Raw genomic sequence first — 12182 nt, forward strand, 5'->3', positions numbered from 1 at the left:
AGCTGGAAAGTGTACTTCTGTATCAGCTGTAAAAAGCTGCGCGGACGAAAGCAAGCAAGACGGAACAAACATAACTGCACTATAACGAGAGATCTCTCCTCTCGCTCGGCTTTACGGTCTCCGCCGACACTCAAGCAGCTGCCCCGGGAGGGTCTGCGGGCAGCCCCGGCGCTGCCGCTGGAGCCGCCGCCCGCATGAGAGACCGGTTCAGCTAGAATGCTCTCGGCATTCCTTCTCTTGTCCACGACAGCACCCTTTGAGAGAGAGGACGGCGGGCGTCCAAATTTTTGCTCCCGACTTTTTTTTTTTTTTTTTAAAGGCAGGGAGACACTCGCCCTGCACACATACACACACACAGAGCCCAACAGCCAGGAACTGCAGACCTCAAGCCCGTCAGCCTGGACCCCTGCCCCTCCTTCAGCGGGGCAGGGGCACGGCGCAGTTCCGGCACCTTCTCCACCTCTTCCCCAAACTACTCCCGCGAGTGCCGCCGGCGCCCTGCCGCCGCCTCCGCACGGCAGGCGCTGCTGCCCCTCTCTCCCCCCAGCAGATACGAGCTGGGGCGCGACGGAGACACTCGGGGCACAGCGCCGCACGGCGCGGTACAACCTCCTCCCCCTGTCCCCGCACCGCGGAGCCGAGCGGAGCACACACCCCCGCCGGCCGCCCGGCTGAGCGACAGTCGCCGCGACCAATAGAACAGCCCTTTCCGCGCAGGGGGGCGGACACCCCCTGGCCGGCGGACCAATGGGAGCGCCGCTTCCTGAGCAGTGGCGTCCACGAAGGGGGGCCGAAGGAGGGGCAGGAGTTTAGGAAGAGGAGGGAATGGCTGTCACCAGTGAAGTCATGTTGGTAATCTAGTCCCTCGCTCCGGTTCCGGGCTCGGTGACTCACCGAGGGGGGAGAGGAGCGATACCCAGCACGGCGCTCCGCCCGGGCGGAAGGTAAATACAACTTACAACTCGGTCCGCCCCCCGTCCGCTCCCCGTGGCCGGCACGGTCTTTCATTGTCGGCGGCCGCGCCGGCTCGCACCGTGCCCACCTTCGCTGTCTCCGTCTCTGCCCTTCCCCGCGCACGGCCCCGCCGGTCCCGGCCGCCGCCGTGCCACCTGCTTCCTCTCCCCACCTTCCCCGGCGCCCGGCCCTCCCGAATATTTATATGTCCCAGTGGGTGGAGAGAAGAAAGTTTTGATCCGGTATTATTTTGGAATAATCATGATGCGGATCTCCGGGGCGGGAGCGACAGAACCCCCGCGGCGTCGCCAGTGGCTGACTCGTGAGTCAGCGGCACTCTCGGTCTTGCCGCCCAGCGAGCGTGTCACGGGCTGCGGGCGACGCGGGCACGGCAGAAACAGATCCGTGGGGAGAGACAGCCCACACGGACGGGCCGTGGGGGCCCCGCCGCGCCTGCCGGCGGTCGCAGGGTGAAGTTCACGGTGTCCGGAGGCGGCAGAGCGCGGCGCGGCGGGGCTTTTTCTCCGCCGTGGTACACGCTGGCGCAGACCCAGCCGAGGAAGGGGAAGTAGGGAGAGGCACGAGCAGGGAGGAAGATGGTGCGCGAGAGAGCGGTCTCGCCTGCGAGGAGAGGAGCGGCGTTCCCCGGCAGAGCCAGGGAGGCCATGATCCGGATCATCTCCCTGCCTTTCTGTCACAAGCACTGCACACAGCGGGGAGGGGGGAGCAGCGGGGGCTGGGACTTCGGCCGGCCGACTGCGGCTCCTGTTGCTTTTAGGTCTCCTGTTTTTAACTGTGCAGTCACTCCTGCTGTAAAGGTGTCGCGGTTCACTTCCCAAAATAGCGTGTGTGTCGTCGTAGCCCTCCCGTTTTTTTCCTGCAGAAATCCCGCCCTCCTCCCCCCCCCCCCCCCCCCCCCCAAGCGGAGTAGCACAAAACATGCGCTACAATTTTGGAATCGCCTGCCAAGCAAAAAAGCGTTTTATTTCCGGTGTGCGCGGAAATTTATTTTTTTTAACCGGGCCGGGCGGGAGCGAGGATGCACGCGCGCGGATGCTCAGGTATCCGCAGATTGGCTGCACCTATGTCGGGAGAGGGGACGGCGGTGGTTGGCACCTGGAAAAGTTCTGTGCCCTGCCGGAGGCGGGGGCGGGCGGCGGGGCGCTGCTGCAGACACTGCCGGGCGGGGCCAGTGGGCAGCGGAGCCGGTCCAAGGGCCGCTGCGGGGCAGAGGGGGGAGGCGGCAGCGGGGGCGGGGGGTGGCCTTTCCCGTCCCTCCGCCTGTGCGAGCGGCGGCGGATCAGGAAGTCACCACCGCCACAGACAGGCGCACAGACATGTTTGGTCGGCGTGACATGGTGGCGGAGGGAAGGACAGGCGGGCAGGCGGGCCTGGCCCAGCCCTGAGGCATGACCCGGCTGCCCGCCCGCCTGCCGCCTCAGAGGTACGGGGGCCGTGCTCGGGCACCGCAGCCGCTGCTTCGGGGATGGGCGGGAGAAGGCGGCAGCGGGGCTGCGTCTCCAGGCAGGGGCGTTTAACAGCCTGTCGACCGGGGAGAAAACTTTCCAGAAAGGCCGGGGGGGAAAACAGGGCCCTTCTGGTTGTGCGCGCCCGCCCCGGCGCCTCTGCGGGGGAGGCGGCGCGTTGCCCGGCGCCGAGGCCTGCGCGCCGCCCGCCCTGCAGGGCCGGACCCCCCGGGCACAGCCGTGCGGCCGCGCACGGAGGGAGCGGCCGCCCTCGCCCCGCCGCCCCCCGGGGCTCCCGGGTCGTGGGTCCTTTGCCGTTGTGCCCGCGGTGCGCGGAGAAATGGAGTTTCTTATGTTGTCTCCTCCCCCCGCCTCCCTTTAAATTTATCATGGTGGAACAACAAACTGCGCACGGCTGGAAAAGTTACAGCTCTTCTAAACTCCATCTGAAGTTACAGTTAACCGATTGGTTTGGTTTTCTTAACCCCCCCCCCCCCCCCAAGCGTGAGTTGTGGTCAAGTAAAGGGAGTGGCTAACTGTCTGCATGACTACACAGATCACCCAGAATTTTTTTCTTGGCATCTGCTGTTTATGTTTGATATTCAGACTTAGAAAATTTTATGTTAACGCTGCTCTTTTTAGGATGTATTTTTATGAATATTTAAATATGAGTATGTAAGTAAGTAACTAATTGAAGAATTGAAGAGATAAGGTGGTTGATGATTTTTCGTTTGTTTGGATTTTTTTACCGTTTAAGTATTCTGCGTGCTTTCAGTAAGAAAAATTGATCTGGGGTCTGTGGCACAGTGTTGTTCCGTTTGCATTCTTTTCCTTTTTGCTTTAGCTTTCTAACGGGTTACTTGGTTTTAACCAAAGCCCTTACGGCTCAGACGATAAACTCTCTACCGGAATTTAATTCCTTTGGTAGTATACCAGTTACATGTTCGGGGTGGAGCAGTCTCTTCTGTTTAAGTTACTATTGTTGTGCAAATACAGGCACACTTTCTCTTTGGGAACCTAATTGCTCTATTACTGTCTTTGACTTTGTTTCTTTTGTCCTTTTGTTATTCTAGGGAAAAAAGTTGTGTACCAGAAGGATAGGGTTGCCTTAAGGCGGGTTTTTATGTCCATGTATATCAATAATAGAAAGCAAAAAGACTGTATGGATAATGAGTATTTAAAAATTAAAGAGTATCATACAGAATATGTGGACTTGCTAGAGGTGAGGGTAAAGCTTCATTATATGCAGTCGTTCTCTCATGAGTTATGTCTCAGCTTTAGGACTGGTATTTCTGTGGTGTTTCATAGAACGTGTGCCAGAAGACTCTGTTCAAAGCAGTCTTAGATCTTTTCTTTTATTCATTTCTGAAGTGGTCTGTGAGCTTTTCTTGTCAAATTTGAAAAATGCTTTTGCCAGCATCTGAGGCCTGAAAATTGACAAGAGAAAACGTCCTCCAGCTAGAATACTTACGTTAAATATATTCTTGACAAAGGTCTGTTTGAAATTACTATCTGCAGGTATATTTTCTCAGGTTTTGTTAGACTTTTGAGGTTAAGGTCAGAATGTGCACAGTAGCAACTTAAAAAAGTGTCTCCACTTTTACCTGTTTTTCATAGTCCTAATTAGTAATATCGCTGTGAATTAGTGATCCTTTTCAGAAGCAGACTTTTCATATGACTGAGAATATTTTTGCAAATTACTTGTCAAAATACCTGTTACGTTTCTGTGTGTTTTTGAGCTGCAGTTGAAGTTCTTTATGTGTAAAGAGTGTTTCCTGGAGCTCCCTCACTTTTGAAGTGCATCTGAGTAGTTTTTAGTTTTTTGATCCTCTAGTGGAGTAGGATACACAATAATGTGGCATAAAGATCACCTGCCATAAAATTGACAGCAGAGAAAACTCATGCCTTATTTCCAAGATAAAATAAGGACAGGTGAATAAGGGAAAGAAGTAAGGCTTTCTTAACACAGCTTTGGTAGTTTGTAAATGTAGCAGAATAAGAAGAATAATACTGAAAAGTTTCTTTGTTTCTGACACATGTAAAGTCATTACTTCTCAGCTGTAAAAATTTTCCTGTTTGTCTCCACTTGGGAGAGATTATTTCCTGTTATTTCCTGTGTATCACTTCAGGGTTTGAGCACCCAGATGCATCATTTAGAGGTGAGACCTTTGAGAAAATGTTAAAAATAAGTCTGTTGTTACAGAATTTACACATTTTTCATATTTTCATTGGTATTTTACTGTAACTAACTTGTATTTAAAACAATCTTCTCCCTTCTTTCTCCTCTTCTTCCTTGTTTAAGTAAAGGCAAGGCCTTTCAGGAATACGGTGCATTCCTTTACTTCTGCCTGCCTCTCATTATGGCTTTTGTTTTTTAGAATTAAATGAGAAGACAACATTCAATAACTGTGATTAATACCTATAGTAAAGCTCATGGTATGAAAACTTAAATCTGTGACCACTCAGTGGTGTCATATATCAGTTTTCTGTGCCTGAAAGTGGAATTGACATATGTAGCTTGATCTTGGACATTGCCTGATGGCAGTTAAGAGTTCTCAGTGCAGCTATCTGCTCTGTTTTCCTCAAGGCTACTGTCTTCTGCAGCAAAGCCATCAGAAAGGATCATATGTCTGTGCTGTAGTGTCCGGCAGCATAGCTTAGCTTAACTTGAGTGAACTCTGATTTGTGATTATGCCTTTTGACAGTCTGCAGTACATTCACCTCCCAGCTCTTAGGCAGTCATTTTTTTATGCCAATTTTAGTATTTTGTAAGAGGGTAGGCTGTAAGTTAGAGTAGTTGAGAAAAGTTGAGCTTGGTGAAAAGCTGGAATATCTACACAGCAGAAGTAAGAATTTCTACGAGAATATTTGAAGGTGGGGAGTATTAGACTATCGTCCTAGGGTAAACTCCATGCATGTGAAAAGGGATCTTACAGTACTCCACAATGAAGTTTCTGGTATAAGCACACCACTCATTTTGCTAACTCTGCTGAGGTGCATGCAAGAGTTTTTGGTAGATAGCTAGACAAGCAGCTAAAGCAGTGTGCAGAGGTTTTTTTTTCCTCTGGCCTAAATGTCTGGATAAGTAGTGAAGGTGCAGCATTTCTGATTCTGTGGTTTGTAGTTTTAACTACAAATTCCGTTACAGAAGGTTTTCAAGTTACAGTGAAGTTACTCAGATGAGTATGCAAAGGCAGGATCTCAGCCGTTAGTGTGTTTGGCTTCTCTTATGTGAACTGAATACAAGTTAGTTGAAGATTTCACTCTTCTCTTTACAGTTTTTTTGTTGTTTGATGTAAACCTGTTTATTGATCAGATGACAACAGTTAAAACATGATAAAAGTTAATGAAGAGTGTCCTGTGAGGTTGTACAATACAAACCACAAAGCAATAAAAATTTACTTCTAAGCATGATAAGTTATTTAATGATGATGAGCAGCTGTTGTTACTAATCAGTTCTTTTACTTTGAATGTATTAATTTGATTAGCAGATTAAGCAAGTAATACAAGTTAGTGACAGTATCATTTTATGCTTTCTGTGGTAGTGTAATAAAGATAACTCCTTTAGCCTGTAGCATATCACAGGTACACATATCTTTTCAAAACCACCTGTGAATCATGACCGGTTGGAGGTGTGTGGGAAGAAGTAGACTGTAATTATTTTTCCATGAAGACAAAGTTACGGTCAGCTTTGCAGTATCTCTGTGGCTGTTGTGAGGGTCCATATTTCCTTTTCATCAAAGCTAAGTGGTACAGTTTCCTTACTTTCCACTATGTATCTAAGGTAGGGGATCTGGCCAAAACATTCTGACTGAAGTTCAGTTTAGGCTGACAGGAAAGGCAGAAGTTATATTGGATGGTGAAGGGAACTAGCTAGAAGAATTATAAATTCTTACTGCTCCATCTGTTCTTAGATTCGGTGTGTGCCCTATCAAAGCCGTCTGTAATCTCTGGATCTGTTTGGGTGTACAGCCGGTCTTGAATTCCAAAGTAATGCAAATGGCTTGTTACCTGCTTTGTTTTAGTTTGAGATCTGCTAATGTTGGATATTTTCCTCATGCAAAAAAAATCCATACCTTTGTTACCTTTGTGTTTGTAGCAGGTTTATACTAAAATATATATGTAATAGAAACACTAAATTGATGGAGACCCTGTTGTACATTGAATTAGCTACATATACAAAACTTGCTAGGTGCATATGAAATGATAGTGCAGAAACATTTATGCTTAGGGAATGTTATTTCAGATTCTTTGCAGATATTGACTGTCCTAAACCATTTGATCTAGAAATAGTTGAGCAAAGATCCTAAGTCTCCATCTTCAGCTCTTGGGTTTGTGGCACTTCTTTGTATTTGGATCTGGCTGAAGTTACATTGACAGTTGATAGATGCTTTTTTCCCTTTCCTGTCTCAACTCTAGTTGTGTCCAGAAGAGGTGGAGAAATTCTCTCAGACCATGGGAAGAGCTGTGTGATTCACCACAGCTAATTCAGTTGCCAGTAGTTTCATTTGGGGCTGTTTACAAAAGAGATTTGGTCATGTTGATTTAAATGAAAACTAAGAAGTGACAAAGGCTTACAGTTCAGGAAGAAATACATCCTTTTTGAAATCCTGTGAATAACAGTGCTCTCATGAGGGTTTTGAGAAAATTGTAAGATTGGACACTTGCGAAACAATTAAACAATATGTAATGCATTTGAGAATGAGGGCCAGCAGCCTTGTCCTTTGGAACAATAAGATGGATTGTCTGTTTTTTCTTTATTTTACTGTAGCCTTTTTAATCTGTTGGAAACATTTACTTTTTTTTTTTACCCCTTCTTCCCCCTCACCTTGTAGTTCTAACAGGCACTACTCATTAAAAAGCAGTCCAAACAAATAGGTCAACACTGACTTTGGCAGGGAGTTGGCTTCATACTGCTTTTTTCATTGCTGGCACCAGAATTTAGCCAAACTAATGCCAATGCTATCTGCATGGAGCCTGGCCACTGTTGCACCTATTGTCCTTTTGTAGATTTTTGCTTTGACTTTAATGAGACTTTGGTAAGGGCCTAGAGGAATTAGATACCTAGCTCTTACTGAATTTTAATGAGAGCAGGGTGCCTAATTTCCATGGGGTTTTTTATACAATCTCAGACTTAATAAATGCAAACTAAGCTATTTTTGAAACATGTTAAATCATATTAAAACAGGTACATTCTGGGAGTAGATCCTTAGTTGAGAGGGCCATTTATGATGTGTTCTGGCTTAGTGCAGTGAGTGTTTTTTTAATTTTGCCAGAGAAAATTGCCTTGTCTCTTTATTTCCGTTGCTGTCTTCAGACAGGATTTATTACTTGCAATTAAGTAGTATTTTCCAATGGTTTATGTTCCTCTGATATAGATCTTATAAATTACTTTTTTTTCATGAAGTATGTTCTTTGACATACTGATCTCTGAATACCCGTGTGTTTAAGACAATTCAGAATTATGTGAGATGGGGTGAATTTGTCTTCTCTCAAAGAAAGATGGTGAAGGAACTTGATCTGGTGTAAGTGGTGCAACATTCACCTCTGGTAATTATTGTTTTTTACAGTTTGGGCACTTGCTATTCCTATTAAAAAGAATTTAAAAATTTTCAGATTTACATACAGAACATGTTTACTATGTATGTAAATTGCATTGTAACTAGTGAAGCTGCAACTGGACCCAGTTTTTATGGAAACTAGCAAGTTGATTTTGAAGTAGAGGTGAATAGAGGTGTAGATTTTGATACTCATTTTAATGCATAGATGTAGGTAGATGTTGTTTGTGAACTAATATTTTTGGATACTATGTACTGATAGTTTTGTAATTTATTGTGCTGTGGTTCTGTATACATTTTTCTGGGGGGTGGTGGTGGTGCTAGGTATCTGCCTTGTTAAATGGATTGAATTTGGCTTATAACATGTAGAGCAACTCAGTTGTGAGAGTGTCAGTCTTAGATTTTGCAATGTATTGTGATGATTGATTCATGTAAGAACTATTTGTTGTGTGGAAATGTGTGTTGTCCTTCATACAGTTGAACAGTAAGTCTCTTAGAGGAAGTTATGGCATGGTATTTGCAGTTGTGAACATTTGATAACTTGATTCCTTTTGTGGTAGTGTTGTGGGGTTGTAGGGAACGAATTAGTGACTTTAGTGTTTTGAACTGAGAAGGCACCACAAGGATCATCCTGCACAGAGCAGCCCCAAGAATCACACCATGTGACTGAGAGTGTTGTCCAAGCGCTTCTTGAACTCTGTCAGGCTTGGTGCTGTGACCACTTCCCTGGGGAGCCTGTTCCAGTGCCCAACCACCTTCTGGGTGAAGAACCCTTTTCCTGATATCCAGCATCCAACCTTCTCCGACACGACTTCATGCTATTCCCTTGTGTCTTGTCACTGTTCCCCAGAGAAAAGAAATTGACACCTGCCCCTCCACTTCCTTCATGAGGAAGCTGTGGATTGTAGTAAGGTCTCCCCTCAGTCTCCTCCCGGCTGGACAAGCCAGGTGACCTCAGTTGCTCCTCATACAACTTCTCCTCAAGGCCCTTCACAATCTTCATTGTTCTCCTTTGGACGCTCTGTGATAGCTTTTTGTCTTTCTTATACTGTGTCACCCAACACTGCGCACAGGACTCGGGGCTGCCCCAGTGCAGAGCAGAGCAGGACAATCCCCTCCCTTGACCAGCTGGCAATGCTTTGCCTGATGCCCCCAGGACATGGTTGGCCCTCCTGGCTGCCAGGGCACTGCTGACTCATATTCAACTTGCCATTCATCAGGATCCCCAGGTCCCTTTCCATGGCACTGCTTTCCAGCATCTCATTCCCCAGTCTCTGTGAACATCCAGGGTTTCTGCAGAATCTACCACTAGAAGTTTTTTTGTTAAACTTCACATGGCTGGTGATTGCCCAGTCCTCTAATTTGTGGAGGTCTCTGTAGGGCCTGTCTGCCTTTGAGAGAGTCAGCAGCTCTTCCCAATGTTGTGTCATCTGCAAACTTACTCAGTCCTGCAGCCAAGTCACTGAACATGAGCAGTGTGTGCTTGGAGCCCAGAAAGCCAATCACATCCTGTGCTGCATCAAAAGAAATGTGGCCAGCAGTTTGAGGGAGGTGATTCCCCCCCTCTAATTTGCCCTCTGCCTGGAGTGCTGTGCAGGTCTGGGGTCCTCAGTGCAAGAAAGACATGAGTAGGTCCAGAAAAGGGCCATGAGGTTGAGGAGGGATGGGTGGAGCATCTCTCCTATGCAGCCAGACTGAGAAAGGAGCGGTTGTTCAGCCTTGAGAAAAGGTTTTGGGGACACCATATTGCAGCCTTCCAGTACCTTAAGGTGGCTTATGAAAAGGAGGCAGAGGGACTTTTTATATGGGCAGGTAGTGACAGGACAAGCAGCAATGGTTTTAAACTGAAAGAGGACATGTTTAGATTAGAGCTTAGGAAGACATTCTTTATGGTGAGGGTGGTGAAGCACTGGCACAAGTTGCCCAGAGGAGTTGTGGATCTCCATCTCTAGAAGTGTTAAAGGCCAGGTTGAGCAGGGCTCTGAACATCCTGGTGTAGTGAAAGGTGTGCCTGCCCACGGCAGGGGGGTTGGAACCAGGTGGTTTTGAAGATCCCTTTTAACCTAAACCATTTTGTGATTCTGTGTTGAAGAGTGCTGGGCCTAAGATAGAGCCCTGTGGAACTCCACTAGTGACAAGTCACCATTTACTGCAACTCTTTGTGCCTGACCTGTGAGCCAATTGTTCACCCATCACATGATGTGTTTATCCAGCTGTGTGCTGGATATTTTGTTCAGAAGGATGCTGTGAGACAGTTTCTAAAGCTTTACTCAAATACAAAAAATTGACATCACCTAGTTTCCCTTGTTTAGTCAGGTGGGTGGTCATAAAAGGAAATTAAGTTTGACAAGCAGGAGTTTTCCAGCATAAAGCCGTGCTGGCTCTGACCAGTGACTGCATTATCCTTCAGGTATTTTTCAATACCTCTCAGAATAATCTTCTCTGTAATTTTGCTGGTCACTGAAGTGAGACTGACAGGCCTGTAGGTTCCAGGATCATCCTTCTTGCCTTTCTGAAAAATTAGGATGTCAGCCAACTTCTGGTCAACTGGGACCTCTCCAGATTCTCCAGACTGTTCAAAAGTCATTGAGAGGCACCTTATGATGTCAGCAGCTAACTCTTTGATTAATCTCAGATGTATTCCATCAGGCCCCATGGAGTTATAGGGATCCAGCTGGAGTAGCAGATCCCTCATTAACTTCAGAGTCAGCTGGGAGTTTAGCATTCTCACAGCCTTGGTCCGTCAGCTCAGGGCACTGTGACCCCCCCTTTAGTCCATCATCAGTGTCGAAGGCAAAAAAGCATTACACATCTCTGCCATGTCTCTGTTCCTGTTTGTGAGGTGACCATCCTCATACTGTAACAAGCATCAAATCAAGGAGGGCATCTTTTCTAGTCAGCTCCCTTAGTACCTGAACCACGAAGTAGCATCCAGCTGTTTTAGGAATTCTCTGGACTTGTTTATGCCAAGTGTGTGGTATCTTCAGTTAACATCTGGCAAGTTGAAGTAACCCATAAGGACAAATTTGGAGGTGTCCCTTAGTTCCTTGAAGAATTGGTGTCATTGTCTTGGCTAGGTGTTCTACAGTAGACTCCTACAATGACACCTGCCTTATTTTTTTGTCCTGAAGTCCTAACCCAGGGGCTCTCAACTGTGCCATTGCCGGCTGTAAGCTCCATACATTCTGTCCCCTCCATTACAAACAACACCACCCCCCGCTTCACCTGCCCTGACCTAAGGAGCATGTGACCATTCATCATGGCACACCAGTCACAGGACTCATCCCATCAGGTCTCACTTATGCCGGTGATGTCATATATCTGGGACGGGGCCTACGCTTCCTCTTGCTCATTCCTCATGCTGTGTATGTTGGTATAGAAACATCTCAAGTATGGTTCATTGTAGCCAACACCTCGTGAAGCAGATTGATCTTATTAGCACTCAGTTCCTCAACTTTTGGCTTGCCATCCCATTGCTTATCACTGGCAGACCTGGTTTTGCCCTTTCCCTCCTTCCAACCTAGTTTAAAGCTCTGTCAATGAGCTGTGCTAGCTCTCATGCTAAAGCACTTTTTCCCCCTTTGAAAAAGTTGTATCCCTTCAGGTATCAGAAGACCGGGTGTTGTAAAGACCGTACCAAGATCAAAAAAACCACAAATTCTGCAGATGACGCCAGCTTTGGAGCCACATGCCCCTTGGAGGCAGCAGACTTCCCTGTGGTTTTGGTCTGGTCTGTATAGCAGGCCCTCTGTTCCCCTTAGGAGAGAGTCATCTGTGACAACTACCCTTCTTTTTTTTTCCTAACCGGGACAGTTGTGATGAGGGGGTAGGCTGTCTTACCCCAGGTGGCTCCTCCATTGCAGAAGGACCTTTGTCTGCCTCATGAGTTGACTGTTGTTCCAGTTCCAGGGCCTCATGCCTGTTGTAAAAGGTATCAGTCCTACTTATTTTCAGGAGGAAGAGCCTTCCTTCTGCAGTGAGCAGTAACCTCTTGACTGACTGCATCAGAGGATTCTGAGTCCACCTGCGTCTTCACCTCAGTGGAGGTTTGAAACTCCTGAGACTGTAGCATCTCTGAGAGTTACGTGTCAAGCTCTCGCTGTTTCTCATGAATTCTGTACAGCTTGTTCAGTCTGTCATTTGGCTCCTTAACCTGGTGTGCTGGTTTAAAAGTTAACCAGCAGGGGAAAATGAACTTAACTCA

At 47.2% G+C, this 12182-nt stretch overlaps 2 protein-coding genes across 4 annotated transcripts in view; one reads left to right on the forward strand and one right to left on the reverse strand.

Annotated features, from left to right (window-relative positions):
- The first annotated feature begins 781 nt into the window (after window positions 1-781).
- The window catches only part of SMARCA2 (SWI/SNF related, matrix associated, actin dependent regulator of chromatin, subfamily a, member 2), a 118950-nt gene continuing 107549 nt past the window's right edge, over window positions 782-12182 (forward strand). Inside the window, exon 1 of one of the 3 annotated variants that reach the window (XM_027634408.1) lies at window positions 782-944. The gene's annotated coding sequence lies outside the window, so the exon portion shown is untranslated. Of the gene's footprint in view, window positions 945-2289; window positions 2399-12182 lie in introns of those variants that run through there. The other 2 variants (XM_027634410.1, XM_027634409.1) reach the window with 2 other exon arrangements.
- Window positions 2037-8981, reverse strand: LOC113943168 (basic salivary proline-rich protein 3-like). The gene is made up of 2 exons (XM_027634577.1): window positions 8776-8981; window positions 2037-2796 (listed from the first exon to the last, which is right to left on the reverse strand). The coding sequence occupies exons 1-2, from the start codon at window positions 8979-8981 to the stop codon at window positions 2037-2039; spliced, it is 966 nt and encodes a 321-aa protein (XP_027490378.1).

This window comes from Corapipo altera, unplaced genomic scaffold, assembly GCF_003945725.1.
Source record: "Corapipo altera isolate COAL_440 unplaced genomic scaffold, ASM394572v1 61411, whole genome shotgun sequence".
NCBI classification, from domain to species: Eukaryota; Metazoa; Chordata; class Aves; order Passeriformes; family Pipridae; genus Corapipo; species Corapipo altera.